This window comes from Podarcis raffonei, chromosome 8 (genome assembly GCF_027172205.1).
Source record: "Podarcis raffonei isolate rPodRaf1 chromosome 8, rPodRaf1.pri, whole genome shotgun sequence".
Lineage (NCBI taxonomy): Eukaryota > Metazoa > Chordata > Lepidosauria > Squamata > Lacertidae > Podarcis > Podarcis raffonei.
In genome coordinates, this window is record NC_070609.1 from 48,853,196 (window position 1) to 48,878,287 (window position 25,092).

At 45.4% G+C, this 25,092-nt stretch overlaps 2 protein-coding genes and 1 long non-coding RNA gene across 9 annotated transcripts in view; 1 reads left to right on the forward strand and 2 right to left on the reverse strand.

Moving 5' to 3' along the window:
* Positions 1 to 9,430, reverse strand: part of TANGO6 (transport and golgi organization 6 homolog) — a 48,514-nt gene extending 39,084 nt beyond the window's left edge. For all 6 annotated transcript variants that reach the window (XM_053399876.1, XM_053399875.1, XM_053399874.1 and 3 more), the window contains exons 1-7: positions 9,336 to 9,430; positions 7,155 to 7,810; positions 5,230 to 5,346; positions 4,978 to 5,128; positions 3,284 to 3,423; positions 2,013 to 2,178; positions 1,156 to 1,238 (exon numbers count right to left, since the gene is read on the reverse strand). In XM_053399876.1, the coding sequence (XP_053255851.1) occupies positions 1,156 to 1,238; positions 2,013 to 2,178; positions 3,284 to 3,423; positions 4,978 to 5,128; positions 5,230 to 5,346; positions 7,155 to 7,810; positions 9,336 to 9,411 (1,389 nt within the window). In that variant the 5' untranslated portion in view covers positions 9,412 to 9,430. The remainder of the gene's footprint in view (positions 1 to 1,155; positions 1,239 to 2,012; positions 2,179 to 3,283; positions 3,424 to 4,977; positions 5,129 to 5,229; positions 5,347 to 7,154; positions 7,811 to 9,335) is intronic.
* Positions 9,431 to 9,512: 82 nt separating this feature from the next.
* On the forward strand, positions 9,513 to 11,837 carry LOC128419343 (uncharacterized). 2 transcript variants are annotated; one of them, XR_008331839.1, is made up of 3 exons: positions 9,513 to 9,606; positions 10,421 to 10,513; positions 11,231 to 11,837. It is a non-coding gene; the product is annotated as an uncharacterized LOC128419343 (long non-coding RNA). The 2 variants fall into 2 exon arrangements; XR_008331838.1 differs by having other exon boundaries at positions 9,582 to 9,747.
* Positions 11,838 to 13,192: 1,355 nt separating this feature from the next.
* The window catches only part of CDH1 (cadherin 1), a 34,763-nt gene continuing 22,863 nt past the window's right edge, over positions 13,193 to 25,092 (reverse strand). The window contains exons 3-16 of the mRNA XM_053399880.1: positions 24,755 to 24,981; positions 24,448 to 24,591; positions 23,815 to 23,970; positions 22,411 to 22,555; positions 21,343 to 21,518; positions 20,882 to 21,010; positions 20,470 to 20,655; positions 20,073 to 20,317; positions 18,138 to 18,280; positions 17,354 to 17,575; positions 16,367 to 16,588; positions 15,221 to 15,351; positions 14,187 to 14,330; positions 13,193 to 13,485 (exon numbers count right to left, since the gene is read on the reverse strand). Of these exons, the coding sequence (XP_053255855.1) occupies positions 13,273 to 13,485; positions 14,187 to 14,330; positions 15,221 to 15,351; positions 16,367 to 16,588; positions 17,354 to 17,575; positions 18,138 to 18,280; positions 20,073 to 20,317; positions 20,470 to 20,655; positions 20,882 to 21,010; positions 21,343 to 21,518; positions 22,411 to 22,555; positions 23,815 to 23,970; positions 24,448 to 24,591; positions 24,755 to 24,981 (2,483 nt within the window). The 3' untranslated portion in view covers positions 13,193 to 13,272. The remainder of the gene's footprint in view (positions 13,486 to 14,186; positions 14,331 to 15,220; positions 15,352 to 16,366; positions 16,589 to 17,353; positions 17,576 to 18,137; positions 18,281 to 20,072; positions 20,318 to 20,469; positions 20,656 to 20,881; positions 21,011 to 21,342; positions 21,519 to 22,410; positions 22,556 to 23,814; positions 23,971 to 24,447; positions 24,592 to 24,754; positions 24,982 to 25,092) is intronic.

Sequence of the window (25,092 nt, forward strand, 5' to 3'; positions counted from 1 at the left end):
ATGAATTGGAAAAACGAGCAAAAGATTATGCTTCCAAAGTGCTGGGCTAGCACCACCATATGAGAAGGGGAATTACTCCTAGCCGAGCAGAGCATGAAGGGCAAAGCTGAATGCACACGCACACACATACACTGTGATCCTAAGCATGGAAACTGTGATGCAGAAGCATAACTGAAGTTAATTGCCACCAGTTCTAAAGTAAATGCACTTATAAACTGATCAGGTAAAAAGCATAGGTGAAACAAGAGGCCTGCATTTGGCAGACCAGCATGGAGCAAGTCCTAGGAGATGGAAGATGAGATATGGGGAAGAAGGGAAGCAAGATTGCTATGGGGCAGCAGGTCACCATCAGTGTTCAGGACTTGGAGGTGTGGGTGCTCTCAACAGCTAGGAAGCTAACATAACCGCATCAGTTTTGGTTTTGGAAATACTCAAAAGGGCAGCTCAAGGAAGATAATCTACTCCTTCATGGTCTCCAGCTGCAGCTGATGCTTCTTTTCCTTTGTCTCCAGGACTTTAGCCACTGAGTGCAAGCACCTCCTGTTGCTCCTTGAGCACCATTAGTGGCATTCAGCCTTCCCTGCCCTGATGGCTTGGACTACAACTCCTATCAGCCCCAGCCAACACAGCTGCAGTCCAAACCATCTGGTGGGCTCCAGGTTGGCGAAGGCTGCTACAAGGTGTTTGAAGCACCTGACTGGGATGCCAATGAATAAGCTGCCTTTATATACAGTCCCACATCAGAGGCAGAGCAAGGAAGGACACAGCAAGGATGCAAGTCTTCTACTCAGCTCAGCTTCTTGTGCAAGCACTGAACTTGCAGCAGCATCCAAAGGAGGCTTTGCTTCCTGAGGGAAGGGAGGCAACAGGCAGCTGGACCACCTCTGTGCAAGGAGTCCATGCATTGCTTTTGGAAGGAGGTCACAGGGGCATTGTGGCATATGACCCATCAGTTGACTCTCACTGGGGGCACCCAGCTAAGTTCTTTAAACTGCTTAGACACAAATTTTGTTTCCCCAGGGAAGGGGTGGGAAGCTGAAGAACCATCTGTTCCGGTGGTCCAATTGAAAAGAGAACTTCTTGAAAGGGTCGCTTTCCCTGCTTGCAGTATTCAGTTTTAGCAAGGTATACAGGAAGCAAGGTTAAATGATGTACCTTAAGCACATTTTCCACACACTCACTGAGCTCCTCCTCTTTCACCAACACAGTCCCTGCCAGCAGCTCTTTCAGCGGTACTTCTGAACAAAACAGAGAATAATAAGATCATCAAAACCCATCAAAACAGGGGAGGTTGACATTGCAGGCTGTGTCCAACTCAAAAGCATTTTTGTGGGGTGGGAGCCTTCAAATATATCAGTTATTTGTTTATTTATTTATTTATTTTATTAAGGTTTTTTCAGACTGACTGCTCCCATGGATCGCTCACTATAATAATGCCAAAAGGTTCATTAATGACGGAGGATTTTAAAAAACAAAAAACATAGTACAGAATAGCTGATGGGACCCCCGGGTACAGGGCAGTATATAAAGTCAATAAATAAAAATAAATAAAAGTCTTTTGAAAGGCAGATCTCACCATGACCACTTTCACAATTCTCCCCCTGGAGAGGTCACTGCAGCCCTAAAAGGGCAACCCACCCCCTGTAATCATGGTAGGGTGCTCAATGCATCACGCTTTTATGGACTGCTCCATTTAATGCAACACAATAATGGCAACTGAATTAAACAGAATGGTCCATAAAGTACAGAATGAGTTACTTGGAGCTCTGCCCAGTTTGTAACGGGCTGCTAGGAGAGAGCCCGCCAGGCTTCTGTCACTGAGGTAATGAGATATCCAAGAATCACAGAGCAAATGATTCCAAGTAATGAAGTCATTGAACAAAATAAGAAACAATTTTCACAGCCTGAACCGATGATGCAGGACAGGTACAAAGAAGGCGACCTGCCCCTCTCACAGGGGCTGCCAGATTCCTTAGTCTGGTCCAGGTGGTCAAGAAGAAGGAAGCGGTTACCTGTCACATCATCTGAGCAGCGCAGGAGGGGCTCCAGTATGGGACGCAGCAGGTGCTTCTTGGCTTGCTGGGGGTGTTGTCTTGCCATGGAGAGGACAGTCGTGGTGGCAACTCGCTGGAACTGATGGGCTGTCAGCTTATCCTGAATGAGGAACAGCTGCAGAACCTGGGAGAGAAATGGCACACAGACTGCTCTTTAGCCACTGCTGGGGGCTGCATTTGCATTGCTCTCCAGTGCTGTTTATTCCTCGGTCGCTGATCCTTCATTAAACAGTGTTTCTAAAACCATGCGTGTGCTTCTCATTGTTAATAGGCCAATAAAAAGCAAATGCAAGTATGCCCTTCTTTAGTAATAGGCCTATAAACAATGAGAAGCACACGCATATTTCATATTAGGTCTCTTCAGCCTGGCCTTTGACAGCTGAGATGTGTGTTTTCAGGACTTGCCCTATTCCTGTGACTGTCCTCTGTTTTAACTGTTTTTAATTCTGAATTTTACACTGTTGTAACCTGCCCTGGGACCTACTGGTGTAGGCTTGGTAATAAATGTAGTAAATGTAGTATGTTACTACTACTATTGCTATTACCATTGTTACCACCACAGTTACTGCACATGCTGTAGAGGGAAATGAAGGGCAGGTGGAGCTCATCAACCTGGGAAGGTAGCCCATCTAGGAGAAGTAAAACTCTGATCCTAAACCTCCACTGCATTGTGGATATACTCATTCATGAGAAAGGTTTCAGGAGTAAACCCCGAGGAAAAATCCACACCCACTGCCTTGTGGTACATCTCTGGGAGAAGAAAAGGCTAAGGAGTAAACCCTACACAAATCCACTGGAGTCCCTATGACAGTTGGATGGCATCTTATACACCTCCTTCCAGCAACTCCTGCAGTCAAGTAGGTGACAAATAGATCGCTCTGGTTTCCTTTGGATCACGTTGACAAGGCCAAGTGGGGGGGTGTCCTTGTCATCTGGGCAGCCCAGGACCTCCATACACACTGCCCAGGCTTACACTCTGGAGAGGTCACTTCAGTGCTGCAAATGCAGCAAAAACAATGCAGGAGTTACCAGTCTCTGCAGCCACAGCGGGCGATGTGATTCTCCAGCTGTTTGAGTTCACCCCAGAGGTGCATTTTATTGTCTCTCAAGACAGATGGATGCCACCACCAGTTCCTGCAGGAATGATGCCCCAACTGGAAGGCCCTGCACTACAGGCCACCACAGAATATAGATAGAATAATGGAGAGGAAGGTGGAGGAAGGACATACCTGTGGGCACACCTGTTGGCAATAATCCTCCAGGGACAGAGACTGCTGAGGACAAGTGGAGAGGATCCTGGCCACAGCGTCACACTTCCGCCAGTCAGCTGCTGCTGCTGCTTCGGCACTGCTGCCACCTGTAGCCCCAGCTGGAAGGCACAAAGGCAAGATAGACTCTTTGTTAGGTTCTAGGATACTATGAACACTCCAGTTGATGCTCATTCTGAATTGCAATACATTCTGATGACCTGCTCTAATCCCTAGGGTGCCTGTATATAGGAAGGTACCTTATACAAAGTCACACCATTGGTCCATCTAGCCACTACTGTTGCAATTGACCAGCAGGAGCTCTCTGAGGTTTCAGACAGGGCCTCTTTCCCAGCCCTAACTGGGGGTTGAACCTGGGACCTTTTGCGTGCAAAGTAGGGGTTTTCAGGAAAAAATTCTGGTAAGTTTTTCCATGCAAATAAGGATAATTTGAAAAGGTAATTTTCATTTAGCATTAGCAAATTTTCTAATGCCCTAGAGAGTGAACTCATTTACCATATCATATTTTATTTCTTATCTAGTAAACAAAGCTAAAATAACAACAACTAAAATCTGGGGTGGGGGTGTGCTCCAGTCCATTTTGACACGCTAAGTTTGTAAAGAGGAAATGAGGTGATCCCAAATGTTCCTCAATAAGCAGCTGGCACAAAGCCATTAAAATGACAGCTTTTATTGGACTAACTTTGGTAGATCTATGAGTCTGCAAGCTTTCAAGTTTCACAGACCTCTGTCAAGCAGAAAAGCTGATGGAGAATTCTGCAAATCATTAAAAATCAACATACACCTGCAATAACCAAGGATGATCCATTTGGAAGAGTGTATTTTATGCCTCTTGTCATCCAAAACCAACTGAACTGAAGCAGTGAGAGGCAAAATTCCTCAAACACACTTAAATAACCTTTGAAGAAAAGAGTCACAGAACTCCCAGGTCTCAATATGCTTTCTCACACTGGTTAACAGAATTAGCGGGATTTGTGGCAATTTACTGTTGCAGGATATAGGGGCCACTGGCTAAAATGACATTCAAAGGAGATCAGATAAGTTCATGGAGGACAGGATGCCAATAGGAAACCTCCAGGCTCAGAGACAGTCTACCTCCGATTGCTCACTGTTAAAAAACGGGGACATCTGTTGCTTTCCGATCCCTGCTGGTGAGCTTCCCGAGGGCCTCTAACAGGCCCCCCTGGGAAGAAGGCTGGACTACATGCACCTTCAGTCCACAAACAAAGGGCACCCATCTCTTCCGCATCCTGTTCTCACAGTGTCCAACCAGATGCCTCGGTGGGAAGCCCACAAGCAGGACCCGAGTGCCATGGCAACTCTCCTCACTTGCAATTCCCAGCAACTGGCATTCAGAGGCCCACTGCCTCCAACTGTGGAGCTGGAACAAAGCCATCATGGCTAGTGACCACTGATAGCCTTAATCTCCATTAATTTGTCTAATCTTCTTTTAAAACCATCCAAGTTGGTGGCCATCACCATGCCACAGGAATTTTCCCAGCATTCAGCTTCACTGGGTTCTAGTACTATGGGAGGGGAAGTAAAACCTATTTTCCATCCATCTTCTCCCATGCCAGGCATAATCTTATACAGTTCTACTGTGCCCCGTTCTCCATGCTTACTCATAGCTTTTCTTATGTTATCATCTCACTCACCTCCTGCTCCCTCCAGGATGCCACAGACCACAGCCTGAACACCACCCGGTCTTATCAGCCTCTCAGAGAGCAGCTGCCCACAGAGACGCCGGAGCCAGGCTGGGGCTGGTGCCAGACCATGCTCACTGCTGCGTCCACTGGAACCAGAGCTCTGGAATGGTCAAGAGGGAAGAAGAGGACAAGTAATGGGTTGCAGAGCCACACCAGTGAGCACACTTAGACTCCCCAGGAAGCAGGGTCCACCTGCAGTACCTGTTTGGGTCCACCTTGCAGCAGCAGCAGTTCTCGAACCACCAGTGGCTGGTAAACTCTGTTCAAAAGGCCTTGCAATGCCTCCCTGCAGCTGCTTCGCTCCTCTTCTGTAAGGCCCTAAAAAAAAGTTTGCATAAAACAGCAGCAGCAGTAAAATTAATTGTACAGTATGGCTTTGACTCCCTCTACTGGGTGGTCGGCAATGTGCTGAAATCTTCCACAAAGGTCTGCATTCCTAAGCAGACACTGCACAGAAGACAGAAGATCAACCTCCCCACAGCTTGCTATTCTTTGTTCTTCTTTTCTGAAAGGCAGCTGCAAAAGGACAGCAGTCTGAGTTAAGAGATGTTAACCCTCTTCCTTTCTCCAGTTTTACACCAAATCACCATATTTAGCTACTTTTCTCTCAAAAACAGCCCTTCAGGTAACTTAAAACCAATCAACAGACTGTTCGTACTCCGTGAGTAGCATCTAGTTTGGCTCTCAGGCTAGCAGGCGGGTGCCTTGGGTTCATGAAGAGGGTTATTGCACTGATGCAATCTTGTTTGCACCTTGTGGTCTGTTTGACACAAACTTGATGTTGTCATTCGCAATGTTCTGTTGTGTCAACATTATCTCAGTGCAGAGAGAGACCTTGTTGATGAGGACAAGTTTGCACATAGTCTTACCAGGCCCATGTCCAACCTGAGCAAAGTGTTACATGATGTCATTCCAATGTCCCATGCTGCTGCAAATGACCGAGTGTTTGCTGAACCGCTACTGCTTCATAGGTTGCATCCCTCAAACCCAGACACCATCACTTGTACCAGTCCAATGTTTGAGTTGCACAGAAGGTTCCAGTGGGATCATGAGGATGAAGAAAATAATAATTTCATACTGTATCATTTTGATGGTTCCATTTTCTTTTGAGCCTATGGCCTAGCTAAACTGAAAAGGCCTGTGCTTGCCTGCTTTTACAGTACAGAACTAGCTGCTTTTACGTACTGCATGTAGCGAATGTCCATTACAGAACACTGAAAAGAATAAACTGTTAGAATCTATGGTGGCCACTGTATGCATGAAAAGAGAATTAGCTAGGCATGGCAATTGTGATTAATCTTGAATTGTTTTATAGACGGATCAAATAGCATATTGGGAGACACTGAATGAATAGGACAATCAGTCAAAGTCTCAGTAAAGAAAGACACTGAAAAATGGTTATATATAATCACATGATATTATAATGAGGGCTGATCTGAAGAGCCAAATTATTTTGATTGGTTCAGAATGGTGACATTGTTTTGCAACTATTAAGACTGCTGCGATCCTTTGATTGGTGAATAGAAATTATGAGTATAATCTGGAAGTATAAAAACATTGCTTTGGATGTGGTTCTTCACAGCCTCCTTATTTTTAAAGGCTGTTCCTATTTGTATTTCAATAAAGGCCTGCATCCTTTTCTTTTGGGTTTTGGGTTTCTGGGAGGAACACCTCCAATCCAGGAACCCCTTTTAAATTTCTCCAACAATGTAAGACACTCTCTCTTAAATTTTCTAAGGAGACGACAGATTAGGAAAGTTATCAAAATTTGGAAAGTTATCAAAAACACTTTTCATCATATATAAGTGATGCTCTATAAAAATGTTGAGATGCCCATCCTGACTATTCGGAGTTGGTAACTGGTGCTAAACAAAATACACTCTTTATGCCACAGATGTGCAACCTGTGGCCCTCCAAACATTGCTGGATTCCAACTCTCATCATCTCTGACTACTGGTCATGCCAGGGAGGGCTGATGGAGTCCCACAACATCTAGAGGACACCAGGACGGGGAAGACTGAACTACACGCATTTCCCATCACACCAGGGGCTGATGGAAGTTGGAGTCCAACAGCAGCAGAAGGCCACAGAAGGTTCCCAGCCCTGAATCCAAGCTGACAACTCACCATCTGCTCCTCTGAGGGCTTGGCTTCTTCTTCATCCTTCCTTCTTGCTGGACAGAATCCGAGCTGGCACAGCCCTGCCAGGAGATCCCCCAAGTGACGTGTGAGAATGAGTCTGCTCAGGGACGTGTGATCAGCAACCTCCATTAGGAGAGTGCAGGTTACAAAAAGCCGGCGTGTGGCACTGGAAATGCATCTGGGTGAAGCCACTTCTTGAACCAGGGCACTGAATTCTGTCCTGCTTCTCAGGGGAAGCCCAACGCCAGGAAAGAGATACGGGCAAATGCCCAAGGTCACAACAAACTGTAAGGCCACCTGCACAGTTTTCTCCTGGGCAATGCTGAGGGTGTCAGGACTCAGAGGAGGTGCAGCTTCAGCTGTCTTGGGGTTTGGCTGAGGTGGACAGTAAGTTGTTGCTAAGAGAACCATGCACTGCTTGAGACACAGCAAAAGGAGCAAGACATGGCAAGTAAAATTCCAAGGCACATCCGGGCAGGACCCCAGGCACTGAGCCTGCTTAGAGACCTCAGTTCTCAACCTCTGCAGTTCATCCCATTGCGGGTCCTGGGCAAACTTCTCTTCCAAAATGGATACATTAAAGCGCAACGATTCCAGCAAATCGACATGCTTCGTTGACTGCAGAGGGCCTGAATCTGTCCCTGGAAAGAAAGACCGACAGGCAGTTGATCACATGCCGCAAATATATCTACACCACACTCTAAAACGAGTTTGAAATACAACCCCCTCCCCCAAGAAACACTAGAAATTATGGTTCTGTATGCAGACTAGGGATCTCTAATAAATCCACAACAATGAGATATTTTGCTCTATTTGATGAGAAGATTTAAAGGAGCATGCTGCTCTTTGTGCCAGAAATAGTCCAATTTTATTTCTGACTTTGTTGGAATGGTTTTTTTAATGTCAGACAATAATGTTGCTGAACACATTTGGTTTGGAGTTGCATCTTATTATATAGGTATATTCGGACTCTTTGCCAGATTAGAGCCTATCAAAGTGTTCGTTCCTTTCTTAAATCAGCCGAATAATGCCTGGCCTACGTTGCAGGGTTGTTGCCAGGACAAGACAGGAAGTAGTGAAAAGACAAAGCATGCAGGCCACCATTTGCTTCTGGAAGCAGAATGGAAGACTTACAACATAGTCAATAAAATAGGAAGCTGCTCTGCAGCCTTCAATGCTTCGCAGATGAAATTAGGGTCACCCATCACAACAGTTGCTGGGGAGCAGGAAAGAGCTTTTGTCTGCAAGCCCTGCTTGTTCCTGCATTTCTGATCAGATCTAACAGAACTCTTATATTTTTCCCATCCCAAAGTTTCTCCTCTCCCTTCTGGGTTACAGCATAATCTTAACCATGTCTACTCAGAAGTCAAAGGACATGGGGCATATTCTAAGTGAGGCTAGGACTGCAGCCTTTGTTTTTCTGAGAACCTCGAGTTGTCTTGCTCTGGCTTCTGAAGCAGCCAGGCCATTCAGAAATGTCCACACACCCCGCCGCTTTTTGGACCGCCCCACTTTTTACCATTTCATGGGTTCCTGTAGGAAGGTGCCAGAGTAAGACCATTAGTTCAGCTAGCCCAGTACTGCCTCTACTCTGACATTTTGTTATTCTTTTAAGTTGTGACAAGCCCTTCTTAGTTGTTCTGACTGGCAGAGTAACTCTCCAGGGATTCAAGTGGGCTGTCTTTCTCCACCCTACCTGCAGATGTTGTCAGGGATCAAACCTGGGACACCTTCTGCACATGACACATGTGCTCTGCTACTAAGCAGCTACTACTGTGGCCGTTCCCCTAAAAACGAAGCAAGCTTCCAGTCCTCATGGTTCTGGATGAAGGGCTGATTTAAACAAGAACATAGGAAGAAGCTACCTTACACTGAGCCCATCGCGACCAGTACCGTTTGTCAGCGGGTTTCCAGCAAGGAGGGGAGGGTGATAACTTTGTACAGTATATCGCTTTGAGCTCTTGGGATACAAAAGTATAAAAATAAATAAAATAAAATAGCCATACGCGGCACACCACCCCCTAAAATTGGCCAGAGGGCATTCCCTGGAGAGACGGGTTTTCAATGAGGCCGTTCAGCTGCGGGAACGACCAGGCCGCCTGCAGCCTCCCTTGAACCGCAAAGGTGCAGGAGCCCTTGCCTCTAAGGCCCCCACCCTCTTCTCACCGGCAGCTTTGGCTGTCCCCAGTAGCAGCTCCAGCGCCTCAATCACCCGTCTCAGCACAGCCTCGCTCCCGGCCATCGCGGCTGCTTCACGCTGCGCTTCTGGCCGCCATCTTAGGAAGGTCGGATAAGCCGAGACAGTGCTGTCATTTTAGGAAGGTCGGACGCCACATTTCGCCATCTTGGGAAGGTCTGGAGGTACGCGAGCGAGTAGTATAAGGAGCGGCCTTCTTGGGAAGGTCCTCGCCCTGAAGCAGGCTGCCATTATGGGAAGGTACGATAGATGAGGGTGCGTCTCCTCTGGACTTCAAGGGCTCTCTTACTTGCTTCTGGGTTTGGGATCTGCATCAGTGCCGTTTTTTATTTCAAAGGAAGTGAGTCCCGGATATCTCTGGCAGGCGCTGAACAGGCTCAGGTAACATCCGCACCGTATTGTGGCTTCCCCCAAAGAATCATGGGAGTTGTAAAGATGCTGTGAATTGTAGCTCTGTAAGGGGGTGAACTACAGTTCACCAGATTCTTTGGAAGACGTCGTGCGGTTTAAATGTATAGTGTAGATGTATTTGTTCAGCGTCTTTCATGTTCTTCTGCGCCTTCAGCGTGCACGCACCTAAACTTTGTACAGTACAGTATAGTATTGTGAAGTGTTCAAAGTGATTCACATGCATTACCTAGTTATAGCCCTTACACCAACCCTTCAGGGTGGGCCAGTATTATTATCCTCTCCCCATCCAGTACCCTATTACAAATAGGAAGGCAGAGGCTGAGTGGGACCTGCACTTTTATTAGGTGGATTATTAATATATTTCATATAGAGAGAGAAATTTATGGGCTTCTCTTTCTGAGGTGCCAAAATAACTTGGCCAACCTTGGGTGTTAAGCACCTTAACCCGGAGCAGCAACATTTGCTGTTCCACCTCTGCTGAGTTCATGGCAAAGGGGAAAGATTTGAACTAGGGACTTTCTGGCTCTCCTGCATCTTTACTCCTTAATTTCACAGTATTTTAAAGCCACAAATAGTCCTACATCCCCTTGGCATGGGCTCAGCATATACTGTAATATGTAACAGGTTCATTTATTTATTTTAGCTAGCAAACCAATCCTCAGCTTGGAATGACTGTTTCCAGCAGAAGCCTCTTGCAAATTACACACACTTTAAACTCAGCCTTGACTTGGAACAGGTAGGTCCTCTCTTGCATTTATTATTTTGGGCACAATAGGAAGACTGAGCAAGGGATACTCAAATAAGTTATAGTTTAGTACTTTGCTGGAACTGACAGAGCAACCTTCTCCCATGGGGGAGGCCACCTGTTATATTCCATTCCCAAGGAGACTTGCATGGTGCCACTACTATTATCCTTTCAGCACCAATCATCTTATTGTTATACTATATCGGGGCTTTCTAGTTTAGAAGAAAAGGACACATTCTTATTATAAAGGTGTGTAGAATTATGCTTGGTATGGAGAAAGTGGATAAAAGTTTTATCCCAGTCAGAATACTAGACACTGGGGCTAGCCAGTGAAACTGAACAATGGAATATTGAGGATGGACCAGAAGTACTGAACACAACATGTAGTTAAACTATGGGATTTGTTCCTACCAGATGTAGTAATGGCCACCAAACTGGATGGCTTTAAAAGAAGAGTTAAACAAATTCACGAAGGTTAAGGCTCTCAGTGTCTACTAACAACACTGGCTATGTTCTTCTTCCACTGTTGGGCATAGGAAGTGGGGAAAGTGCTGCTGCATCTAGTCATCCAATGTGAATAGGATGCTGGACTAGTGTTATATTGTAAAAGATCCAAAACACTACAGACAAATGCTGCAGCTTTTTTTATTTCAGGAACTCACTCAGAACTGAAATTAAAGCTAACTTCACTCTTTTTATGTTCCTCAGGAATCCTTGTTATGCTTTTGACTACAAATCCCAGTACACAGTTCACCTACCACAATACCGGAACTAGAGGATCTCTGGTCTGATCCAACAGCGTTATTATTATTATTTTAAAGTTTTCTGATCTTGTTTTTGTAAGGAAGTCCTGGAAACTCTACTGAAGGGCAGCTCATAAATAAATAAGGAATATGGCTGATACATTCTAATACATTTATTCTGAGTCAGGAAAATATTGCAAGTTTAAGCGTTTGACCAATTTGAGAAAATGATGTAGAGAAATCCAGCCACAAACAAAAAGACCATTTTTTAAAAATATGTTTTTATTAAAATCTTATTAAAAAGGAATCACATAAAATAAAGGTATAAATAATGGCTTTTAAGGCATGTTCCCCTCCACCTGTCTTCTAAACATTACATATTCGAAAAGGTAAGCTAAATATACAGACCTAAAACCAGAGAAAGCCACTTTAAAAAACAACAACCACCCTATCAATTGTACAGTAATCATATAAAGCAGTTAACTCTGAAAAACACTTGGTAGGGGAAAAAACTGGCACCTTCACCAGAATGTCCACCTAAAATTAAAAATGGATTTCTTGGCTGAGAAATGCATAAAAAGAAAATGTACACCTTATTCAACTGCATTTTACACACACAGAAAGGGACATATATGAACAACAGTACACAAAAAGATACAATCCATGGCATAAAGGACTGAAATTAGGTTTTAAACATGGTTAGAGATAGCATGAGCATATGTCTGCAATATTATGGGAGGTCCAAAAGGTCACCAAGAGAATGGTCAAGAGGTCAGTGCTAAGGCTGCAGGGCAAAGGCACTTGGTATCAGCTGAATCAGGGACCCCTAAATATTGGTCTTCCTCCTCTGGGATTTCTTGTCATCTGCTCTCTCTTAAATCTTGCTACTGTCTAGGACTGCAATCCTACACACATTTGCCTGGGAGTAAGTCAATGAACTCAAAGGGGATTATCTAGGAATTGACACATATAGGATTACACTGTAAGCATTTGGAATAATCACAGCTGTTTTAACTGCACTAAAAACAGCACTCCTATAAACTACCAAAATCCTGCACCAAGGAAAAATGAATTATGCAGTGTGCGCCACATATATCTACAGATAAACCCTGTATATTGGGGGTAGGGAAACTTTCTGATCCATGGGCCAGATCCCAACCTTGCAGGAAAAATTCAAATCCCTGGCAGGCCAAGTTTGGCCCACAGCCCAGAGATTCCTCACCCCTCTGCTCTACAGCATATTCTCTTCCTGCTTTTTTTAGGAAAGGGCAAAAAGATTTGCACCAAAAGCCTGCTTCATTCTCCATATGCTAGAAAACCTGTCTCAGCTTCCACTATGTTAATCAGAGACCATCCATCTTTGCAGCCAATTGCCCTCTGAAAAAAAGCCAAGATTCAGAGGCTGAAGGTTCTTCCCCGAGTTCCAAATTTCACATTTGTGTTACACTTGTACAGAACTGCTAGATACACTCAGCAGCCCTGGGAATAAATCTTTGGTTAGTGCTTTGGAATGACAGTGCTAGAAACACCTAAAGTGCATTAGTACTAAGGGTTCCCAAAGAGTTAACAATTTCAGACCACATAACTTGAGCTGCATTTCACAAAACTGCTAAGTCATCCCTAAAATATTCCTTAAACCTTAGCCTATGCATTAGAAAACAGTATTCTATTATTACTGTATTAATAAATCAAGTATGTTTTGCAAATTGCCTCTGATAGTGATAAAAAAACATCCTTGAAGTTTCCATATAATGTATGCTCTTGCCTATATGGAAATCATAATCTTTGGTGAACAAGGGTGGAATCATGAAGAAAATGTGGTCATCTGAATGCACCCCAAGAGGGGCTAATATTGGGAGTAAGGCAAGTTTTATGCAGCATTTTGGCAACTTGCAAGAAAGAGCAGCAAATTGGACCAATGGTCAGCTGCTGGGAAAAGTTGATGATAAGTCGATTTCATTTCTGTCTTTCCACACAGAGGTAAACCCTACTTAATCCCAGTGACATCTAGTCTTCTTCCTCGCCCCCTCCATACATGTCAGCCAGCTTCTTGAAACGGTTGCCCCAGTCATTCAGATAGTCATAATCTTGGTCTCTGTCACCATTGGAGGAATTCAGAGAACTGAGGGAGGCTGCTTCAGAGCCACTACCCTCATAGTCAAACACAAGCAGAGAGTCGTATGGGGGTGCCGTGGGGTCTGTATCTGCTGCCTTCAAGTTCTGTAGGAAGGGAAAGGAAGATGTGTTCAGTTTGTTCCACATTAGAGCAAGTTGATTGTGGCAATAGTGGCCCTCTGCTTTAGAGCAATGAGATACCAGCTCTCTGGAGAAAATCATGACCTCTGACCCCAAGGCCACATCTAGAGACATGACTTTGGAGGACACTCTATGACCAGCTACTGGGCAGATACAGGGTAATTTTCTTCCCTGTTATTAAGCATGCTCTTCCTCCCACCACCACCACATTTGTATTGCATTTTTTCATAGTAATATAAAAATGAAAACATAAATCAAAATATGACTGGAAAATATAACATACATATAACCAAAACTGAAGATTTGTCATTAATTGGGACAGATCTTCACTGAATTATCAGTCATGCAAATGGATACAGTAATCAATTTGTTCCAAAAAGAATTGTAGTGACTTGAGAAATGTTCTATAAAAGAATTCTTTTTCTTTCCTAAACAGACTTAAACTCATCAATAACAAAATCCAATTTTGTTTGTCTATCAGATGCCCAAACTTCAGTTAATTGGTCAATCAAAGCTAAACCGTTTACACTTCAGTACCACTGCAGAAGTGTATTATCATCATCATCATCATCATCAATTTATGAGGAATATCCAAACATATTGCTAACAGTGACAGCAAATGTTATGGGACTCTTTTGTGTGGCTCAGCTGCCAGTTTCACTCACCTCGTCAATGAAATTGCCAATCTCATCAGGGTTGGCAGGCCGTGGGCGGTATTGCGGAGCTGGCATGAGAGTCGGAACAACATCATTGCGGGTGATTTCAGGGCGGGAATCCAGGCCACGGTGCAGCTGGCTCATGTCATAGTCCTAGGAAGGGTAGAGAGACACATTCAGAAAATAGATGCCAGAGGTAAGTAAGATGATCCAGGGTATAAGATGCCACCATTTCCACTCATCGCTTAAGGCCTTTTGCAGGACATAACATTTTTAGCTAACAAGGATCAGGAAGATGGTGAGAGATGGGCAGAATGCATCTTCCAGTGTAGAAATGAATGTATATAAACACATGCTGTTTACTCCCTTGGGACATCAATACATTTCTTAATTTTTTTAAATATATGGCTGGTCAGGCCAAAGTAAATTATGAAGTAAATTTATGGGAACTGCTTGATCTAAGCCAGGCATGGGGAAGCTCAGGCCTGGGGCTGAATGTGGTCCCTTCTGTACTTCCCCCCACCCCAGGACATACCTCTTGCTAGCCCTGCTTTGTGCTTTGCAACCTTCTAGAGTGTTTTAGCCTGGCGGGAATGTGCGCTTCTTTGTTCTATGATAATGTATCATATGCCTGGATGAACAGAGGGGGAGAGCGTGTGCGCGCACATGTGTGTGTTTGAAGCCACTTGGGCTTATAGCCTATGTATAGAAGAGCCCCACCCATTGCTCCACCCACTTTTATTTCTTGCTCCATCCTTCACTGGCATGTGGCTTCCAGAAGGGAATGTGGTCCTCAGACTGAAAAAAGTGTCCTATCCCTGATCTAAGCAAAGGCTCAAGAGATGTGGCCAGCTTGCAATGTGACCTCGGCACTATCTTACTCTACAAGTCAGGTGGCAAGATGTGACGTTCACAAAAAGAACAAAAATGTGCAGGGGAGGAAAGAGGTGGCATGACGACTTGCAAAGCAGGGCAGTGATGGCTTTTGTGGGCAACCCACAGAAGTGGCCCCATCCCTCTTGGGCTAAGACTCAGCAGCTCACCTGATCCTCCTCTCCACCACCCTCTTCGTCATAATAGTAGACGTTGTCTCGTGTGTCATCCTCTGGTGGAAGCAAAGGCTCCTTCACTGCCTTCCTCCTCCTCACAAACAGCAGCAGCAGGAGCAGGAGGACTGGAAGAAAATAAAGTTGGAGAAGCAACTGTGAATGCCAGCCTGGACTGTCTGCTCGGCTGATTCAGGGAGCTCTAAAACAGAGCGGGATCTATTCTGCACTTCCACAACTACAGAACAGGCAGACAGGTGTATTTGTCTCAGCTTCAGGCATACCTCTTCCTACAGCAGTGCCCACCCAGAGCTGCAAGCCATTTATCTGCCCCTTTTGGCAGCTTGCAAGCAGATCAGCTCTGCAGCACAGCAGTATGGTTTTACTCAAGGTAGACTTGTTTAAATTAATGGATGCACAGGAGGAAGTGTTATCTGCAGATATCTCAAACACACCCCAAAGTTTCAATAGCTGGCAAAGGAGCGTGTCCTTTAGGTCCTCTTCTCTCCCACTCCTCAGCACTCTCCCACACTGGCCAGCTCTACCGTTTTCCACTGGAAGCTCTTGATATTAAAACATCTATCTTCCCATCACATCTTGGAACCAGATTTCTAGGTATTGCTTTTCTTCATCCATTGCATTTAGCTAGGGCTCTAGATACTACTAGTGCAAAGTTAGTCTTACTGGAACCAGCATTCAACATTAATTTATTTCTACAAAACAATCGTACTGGTTTTTTGTATGGCTTTGGAAAATGGACAGGCAGGAATGTCTGGCGAAATCTGAGTTGCTGGGAAGAAGAGGACCCAGAATAACTTCCACCGATTAGCTTCTATGCCTTGCATTTCTCCTCCCTGCCACTGCCAGTGCCATTCCGCACAAGTGTCAGAGACAAAACACATTTATCTCTGCAACTGCATCTGTGTGCATGGTCTACTGAAGTTGCAGAATCCATCTATTATTATTTACTACATTTGTCAGTTGCTTTACAGAACTGAAGAAGTCTCAACTTAACAAATATATAAAGAGAGGTGTGTTGGTGTCAGACATAAAACGGACAGAATATATGAGAAGGGGGCTGGATCACTTTCCCATCCCCCTGCACCTTCAAGGGCACAATGAGACCTTGCAGGAAATACTCACTCAGGAAGCCAAGGATGCCACCAAGGATGCCCAGAATGGCTGGAATCCCCATCCCGCCTGCGATATATGCCCTCTTCTCGCAATTCTTGGCTGCCCCCTCACAGTCACACACTTGGGCTTTGACTGTTGTTGTCTGGGACACTTCCCCGGCATCCTGTAGCTCAAGGGCAATGCTGTATTCACCTGGCTCCAGCTGCTTGGTCAATTCGAGGACCAGTTTATCTATGAGGTAACATAAGGAGAGAGAAAAAGCAGGCTCAGGGCTTTGCAAAGCAAGGAAAACAGACTCTGCTCAGCCTTTTTCTATCCTAATCATGAACCAACTTGAATATTAAAATGATTCTGGAAAGGGACAGCAGTAGATTATCTGGTTAACACACGTGCAGATTTGACAAATGCACATTGTCTAATTTTTGTCTCATTCTCACAGAGCTGCAGCTGAGGTGGGAAACTTGAAATTTGGACAGTACCGCTTTCAAAACCCCACTCACCCCATGGCATACTTTTCCATGCAGGAAGTAGAGGGGACAGGATAATTAGTAAGTGAGGTAGAAGGCTTGATTAGAAACCTCCTTCCTGATATTATAGTTTCCCTGCATGTATTATTATAATAAATATTTATTTATTTATTTATTTATGCACTGCCTTTTCTCCTGATGGCACTCAAGGTGGCTTAAAGATAAAAACAAAGAATACTAGATATATATAGAAAACTAGATACCAAGAAGGAGGATTCTACTAAAGCCTTCTACTTGCCTTACTAGTTTTCTATGCATGGGAAAGTCACACAAATCCTGTTCTGCAGTTTAAAGTAACACAAGCGGTGGCACAGCTTTGCCACCTCAGCTGCTGTTCGTGAATGAGGCCTCTTAGGTAGAGCAGAAAAAGATGTCGCTGGACAGCTCAAGGCTAGGCAGTCAAGCAATTTCCCACCACACATGCATACCGGTCCGCAGAGTGCAGACACCACCCCTCCCACTAGCTTACCTCCGTTTACTTCGACCGTCCAGTTGGCGCTTGAGCCCAAGAGCAGCATTGCTTTGAAGGGTTGAGTGTTTGGAGGAAGATCCTTGTCCACAATGTTCAATTCCTTGCGTTCAGGGCTCCGGTTGCAGATGTCAAAGGATCGTGGGTCTGGCACTGGCCCATTGTCATTCACATCCTCCAGGTACAGGAGAAGAGTTCCTGTGCCTGTGAGCAAAGGCATCCCTAAAGAGAAGCAAATGTATTTAAGTTAGTAAAAATAATGTGCAAAAATGCAGTATAATAGGACTTTTTGTTTGCAAAGAAGCTACAAATATTAGGGAAAGCTGATTACAAAATTTCAGTTAAGGGGAAATTGCAACAAAAATATACCAGAAGAAATTGTTTGTGTGTGTGTGTAGATTTTTAAACAAACACAAAATGGTGCAACCGTGAAGAAATAAGAAACTGAAATGGATAGGTTATTAACCTGCTCTATGCTTTAGAAGTTTTCATTGTTGTGGCACAGTATGGTTTCCTCTCAATCTTTGAATGCTTAGACACAGCAATGTACATGTTTTTCAAAGATAAATGCGAAATTGTGAGATGCAGAAATCTCAGGAGGAACTGGCATCAAAAGGATAAGATGGGCACTCCTTGGGTCTTGGGATATGACAGTTAAACTCCTCAGATTCCAACACTTAGCACAACTATCCATCACCGTCACTGTAGCAAGTGCCTGCTCCTGCCTGGGACTTGGAGGAGCACCTGACCCCAAGGAAAAGGGCTAAAAATGTGTCCCAGTTACCATTGTCACTCGCCAAGATGAGAGCCGTGTAGGTGTTGTCTACCACAAATTTAGACTCCCTGTCCAGAGGGGCTTTCGTCTCTATGATGCCATTTTCAGGGTTAATCTTCAGCCACCCTGCTGGGTCGCTCCCAATAGAATAACTGCAAGAGAAATGAGGGTGAGTGACAGCAGCTCTGACATTTTGCCGGTCAAAACAATTGAAGGTTCATCCCTGTAAGTCAGGGATGGGCAACCTGCAGCCCAAGAGTCACCTGTGGCCTCATTACTTGCTGGTAGTAAAGCCCAAGTCGGGGGGGGGGGGAAGGGTGGATGGAGGAAAAAATGGCCAGAAAAGGAAAACAAATTGAGCAATGGAAGGGTCGAGTGAGGGGGTGAAAAGCTTTGCAGAGATAATCTGAGAGCTCTGGGCAGGGAGAGAGAAGGAGATGGCAGAAAAAGAGAGGAAAATGGAAAAGAGAGACCCCACCCATTGGGCTCTGGCCCTGCCCACTTTCAGCATGTCCCCCCTGCCCCCTGAAAAATGCTGCCCACCTTTCTCTAACACACCTTGGCTATTACAACAGATATAGATAATAAGTGCTCATTCAGCTGAGTATACCTAATGGGCCAAATACAGAGGGGGAAGGAAGCCAAGCCTATAAGAATACACTCACAGAAACCTCAATAAGAGCTTGCCATCTCTCCTAGGTACGTGCCGTCCAATGGAACACTTAATTTGTGCTGCTAAGTGGTGTGGAGTGTCATTTAGCTATTACTGCTTTTTATTAACGAAGTTATACCTTGCCCGGAATTAAACAAATTTCTGGGTTGTTGTTGTCATTTTTTAAATCAAATTAAAAGTTATTATTAAAACACCACAAAAAAACCTGCAGTAAAAACATTCAGGTCTAGAACTTTTTTTTAAAAAGCCTTCATTGTTGCCTTATTGTATGGGCAGGATGGTGTGAAGGTCACAGTTCCTTTCAGTATCCTGGGCCCTAAGCCATAAATGGCCTTAAAAGTCAAACACCAGTGCTTTGAATTGCACCCCGAAAAACAGATGAAATGCCCCTGCAACTGTTTAAGGACTAAAACAAAACCCCTGTGTTGCAATACAAAATAATCTGCTCTAATACAGCCATAACACGTGGCTAATAAGTATGGAAAATGTATTATTACTAGTAGTCAGAGTATAATCCAAAATTTACAAATCATAAACATCATTATATAATGTATGTAGAAGTCCATAAACAAGAAAGAGTCAACGTAATGATACTTATAGACCAGTGCTCACTAACCAGTGTAGCCAACAGTTGGCTACACTGGTTAGTGAGCACTGGTCTATAAGTATCACATTTACCTGAATGGTAAATTATTTGCTGACGAAGATACATCTTCAAAACAGTTGACTTAATCCGGAAACACTGTTCTGCTTGTTTGCTGTTCATTACTGAATTCTACACGTTGGAGCACCCACCACTACAATAGTGTTGGACATTATCTATTGAAAGGCATTCTACCTGCGTCGTGGTGTACCCTGACAGCAATTCATTACGTTGACTATTTCTTGTTTATGGACTTCTACATACATTATGTAATGATGTTTATGATTTGTAAATTTTGGATTATATAGTCTAACTACTACTAATAATACATTTACCATACTTATTAGCCACATGTTGCGGCTGTATTTGAGCAGACTGTTTAAGGACTGACAAGATGATGTTTCCAAGACCTACTCTGAGCAACCTTGCTGCAGTATTCTGAACTACTTATGAGATTCTCCCTTGGCTTCTCCCTCTTGTACACGCTTCCTTGCTCTTTCCTGTCCCCTTTAGCTATCTGACAGCGGAATGAGCTCTGCTCCTGACCCTTCAGCTCTGCCCTGAGACTCGCTCCCTTGCTAACCTGCTCACCTAGCACCCTTGCAAAGCATTCGAACCTTTCCTGTACCTGACCGTCTGCTTTTGATTTGTGTCGGGGTCCTGAGCGGTATAGGTAGTCACCAGCTGCCCAGCAGGGAGGTCTTCAGACTTCGTCACAGACTTTTCAGGGGGGTTAAAGATGGGGGCTTCATTCTCATCCCTTACGTTGACAGTGATTGTGGCCGTGGATGTTGGGAGAGTCACCGAGAAGGGAACTTCATTCACCACAGTAACCAGAAGGGTGAAGAGATCCTTCGCCTCAAAGTCCAGACCCTGGAAAGGAGGCAAGAGAGGGAGAGAGAGATGATGCAATAAGGGGGTGCCAGTAACATCCACCTAAACACCAGGGCAAAGCATGAAGTCCCAGCAGCTTATGAGGCAGGAAGCCTAAGAGGACTGCAGCTCAAGGAGGGACTTCGGCTTACCTTAATGGTTGTCAGGAGACCATCATTGGTTTGGGGATCGGTAGCCACTTCAAAGTTGCCTTCCTCGTTCCCTTTCACAATGGTGTACTTGGCTTTCCATGCTACGGTCCCTGGCTGATCTGCGTCTTTCACCAAAAGCCTGGCAACTTGGAATCCCACCTTGTTCTCTGGCACAGTTGAAACGTACTAGAAGACAGAAGGAGGATGTTGACTTAGGCCGAGTGTGGCTTTGCCTTGCTGGAGTGCAGAGGCCCAGCTCAGTGAGATGCTATGATGATGCTATTCTGGAACTTCCCCAGGGCCTCCCCCTCCTTTTCTGGAGAAGGCAGGATGAAGGGACAGAGGATTTTGGCAGGGTAGGACGCGATTTTCAGACTGGTCAAGGAAGACGTAGGAGAAGCCTCAACATTACCGTGAGTGGGTCAAATATTGGCTGGTTGTCGTTCGTGTCCGTGACAGTAATCACTGCTTTCCCTGTAGTACTTAAGCCTTCTCCTAACATGTCTCTAGCTTCGATGACCAGCGTGTACTGGGGGAATTCCTGAAAGCAAACCAAATAACCAAGTTATGTTAACATTACAGAGAGAGAATTCTCGATGGGGAAGGGGGGCTTGCGTGTGAAAAGATTAGCCTAGATTAGCCACTTCTTATCATTATCATTACAACAGTTAAACTCATACAACATAATAAGTGAAGAGGTGGCTTCAAATCAGCATTTGATCAGGTGCATACTTATCACTGCTTCCAAAAGGGTTTAAGTGCAAGTGATTCATTGCAAGTGTGCAGACTTGGAAAGTGCTACAGGTGTGCTTGATAGTGACTGACACCCTCAAACATTGCCCGCCCCCGCCTGCTCACAGCCAGGACATTCACCTCTCGGTCAAGGCCTGTTGTGATCACACTGATCCACCCTGTTTCATTGTTGATGGTGAACATCTGACTGTAGGGCTGCTTGGGCTCCTGGCTGATTATGAAGTAGGTGATGACCCCATTGTAGGTATTCACGGCATCATCTTTGTCCGTCGCAGACACTTGCATCACTGGGGTACCTGGGAATACATAAAAAAGCATTTGAGAAGCAGAAACGGGGGGGCGGACGGCGGACCTGCCTTGATGCTAGTTAGGAAGGCAGAACAGATTCTGTCCCCCAGACAGCTGTTTAAGACGTGCCATTCTCCAAGTGAATGCAACTCACTCCAAAGTTCAGGAGTGAGCATCTCATCCCCAGCATCTCCAGGCAGGGCTGACAGTGCCTTTCCAAGGTTTCAGCATACTTTCTGTGCTGTCAGCAACCCTGAGCTAGGTTCCTAAGCCACATAGCACCTGAGCACAATACATACCAGTCTCATGCCAGTCTGCATGACAGCTGAAGGGATCTGTGGGCTCCATTACCTGCTGCATAATCTACGTAAGGAGGTGGAAGCACAGCTTGGCCTGAGCAGGCTTTGTGGACAATAAACTAGAGGGGGGCAGTGAAGTAGTGCCATGCACATAAATCAGGGTTGGGGAAGCCGTGGACCCCAGGCAGAGTTGGACTCCATTTCCCATCATGGGAAAATGGTCAGCATGGTCAATGGTCAGGAATGAGAGGATTTGTAGCAACTTCCCATAGAGGCTGGTCCATGAGGACAAATGGGGCACTGGACCACAAATGTCTGTCTGTCCTCAGCTAGCCCAGCCACTCTGCCCTCCTTGTTAAATGCATCCATTCTGGAGGGTGAGGTGCAACTGGCTGCCATCTTCCTTCTCCTTTAGCCTCAGTGTTGCCCTTGTAGAACTCAGCAGGGCAGGGGGACAAAGCTAGAATTCATTGGCTCTGCCTCTCATTGACTGCAACCCTACCTACAACCGGGCTCACTGCCTTCCACCCAACCAGTCCCAATTGGCACCACCCACTGATGGCCTTTACTCACATATATGCAATTACACACGCACACCTACCTGGCTTGGCTCCTTCTGCTACAGATCCTTCAAAGACGCTCTGGGTGAAAATGGGCTTGTTATCATTCTGGTCGCTGACCTTGATGATGATCTCCATGGGGTCCTCCACAGGCTGCCCATTCACAGACACAGCATGAGAGAAAAGCTGCAGAGGAGAGCCAACAAAGAGCCATTAATTCACTAGTATGGACACAAAAATAGAAAAAGTGCTCTTTTTCTACTTTTAAAGGAAGGAACCACAGACACAGAACGTTTATTACTGTTGTCAGCAAAAGTCATATGATAGGGACAGCAGCAAAGGGCTTCTGTCAGTCCCCCTGTCACAGCCGCCTCCTCCTTTGCACCTTAACAGCTTCACTCCAAAAAATAGCAAGACTCAAGAAACAGGATGCCCAGCTTTTAACCCCTAAAGCTTTACAGGTTTCATGAGGCTTTAGAGATATCCACCCAATATTTTAAGAGGAAATTTCACTACAAAGAAACTTGAGACAGCCAAGACACCTCATGGGAGTCAGGACATGCTCTCTCATTTGCCAAATGGACATCATATTCTCAGACTGAAAGTTCCTGAAGGAGAACTGCAACTATCTTCTGTGGTAGGGGAGTGAAAACAGGCAGGTAGGGGGGCCTTGTGGAAGGGCCATTGGTTTGCATGCCAAAGGACACAGGTTGAAATCTCCACAAGACCCTGCTACCAGTTAGGGCAGGTAAGACTGAGCTAGATCCATCTGATCCTTTACATCCCTGCTCACTCAGGTGAGCCACTGCTAGTTGCACAGGTTGTCTCCACCAGAAGCCTCATGTTAAGAACTATGGGGGCTTCCAGTTGAGGTCAGAAAGGCCCCACCCCACCCCCATTGAACTAGATGGAAACTTTTTATTCCAGCAGGCTTTTTAATTGAACTCAGATTTTATGTTTCAAACTAATTTTTAATCTTATTATACTGGGTCTCCTGTATACTGCTTAGATATGACCACAATTAAGTGATATAAATTATATGTGGTATAAGTGGTAAATTATAAGTGGTATAAGATTGAAATAAATAGATGTGCTAATAGTTTGGTCCGTTTAGGGCAGCTTCATATGTCTCTAATCTACAACGCAGCTTTCACTAATTTGGCAGCCTCCATATGCTCATTGGAGCTGATGGAAGTTGTAATACAAACTATCTGGAAGGGGTCAGGCAGGGAGAAGCCAGCTCTAATGAAACACCAAACAGCTTGGCAGCTACCAACAAACCCCTAGACAGCACCCAAGGGAGACTTTTGTCTCACCTATGTCTTCTCCCATTCCTCCCACCCACAAGAGGAGCAGCACCCAAGCACTGGATGCTGCCAACAGCCAGCTCCAACCCCTGAAAGAAGAACCTGAAGCTTGATCGTGAACAGTGCACAGGGACTCACCACGTATCTGTCCATATCTTCTCTGTCCAGTGGGCGGGTCACCTTCAGCCAGCCAGATTCCCTCTCAATGGTGAAGACTCCAACAGGAGGAGTGTCAGCCCCCTGCCCAGTGATGCTGTAGAAGACTGTCGTCTCTTTATTCTTATTAGATTGGATCTGGTGGAGAAAATAATCAAGACGATGACAGGTATTGAGCATTAGGTGGTCAAGGCTGGTTGAAACATGCCATATCCCTTTCCCTGACGCATGTCATATTGCTGCCCACCAACAGAGGAGATGCACCTGCAGCTCATGAGCCCAGCAGACAGCTTCCAATGATGCACAGCCCACAAGATGTAGTGATGGCCACTAACATGGATGGCTTTGGAAGAGTCAACCTATTGATGTAGGATAAGGGTACCAAGAGCTACTAGCCACAATGATTATGTTCCCCTTCCACAGTCAAGAGGTAGTATGCCTCTGCATGGAATCACAAGTGGGGGTAATGTTGGAGCACTCATGTTCTGCATCTGGGCCCATCTAGTTCAACCCCCAGTGACCCTGCGACATTACCAACTTGGGCATCAAGGAAAGTAACTTAAAGGGAAGCAGGCCCCTGCAGGGACCCCAGGAGATGCTGCCACCTCAGCTTACCTGCACCAGTTGCTTGGGGAAAGGACCTCTCTCGTTCTCAGAGCAAACAATGGGTGGGATGACCCAGTCTCTCTTCTGCCTCCTCAGGCCTGGGCCGGATACTGGGAAGGTCAGCACCTCTCCATGACCAAGGGAATAGGGCTCCTGCAAAATAAAAATAAACGCACCTCTAGCTCAGCAAGGAATGAACAAAGCAGGGCATTTCATCATGGAAGCCTTGGTTGGTACCTCTGGAAGGCTCCCTGACAAACAAAGAGGGCAAGGGAGGCTGGCAAAGGAAGGAGGCTCTGAACAGAAGGCTCCGTACCGCGTGAGGATGCTGCTTGTGGGATCCATGGCCATGACTTCGCAACGTCACCTTGGCAGAGTGTTTCTTGCCAGCCCCGTCCCAGGCATGGATGAAGAAGTGCCACTCGTGAACGTGGAGTTGCACAGGCCTTTTCACCACCACCACGCCATCCGAGCGCACCCTGAAGCGAGTGTCGTCCGAAGCGAAGGGTCGGTGTGTCCTTTCTGAGCATCCCTCAAAGTTTACTGCATGAAAGGGAGGAGAGAGAAAGATTGGGGAGGGGCGTCAGAGATTCAGCAATTAGGGAGTAAGAGGATGGACTGGCAGGTGGGCTTTTACCAAAACAAGCTTTCCCA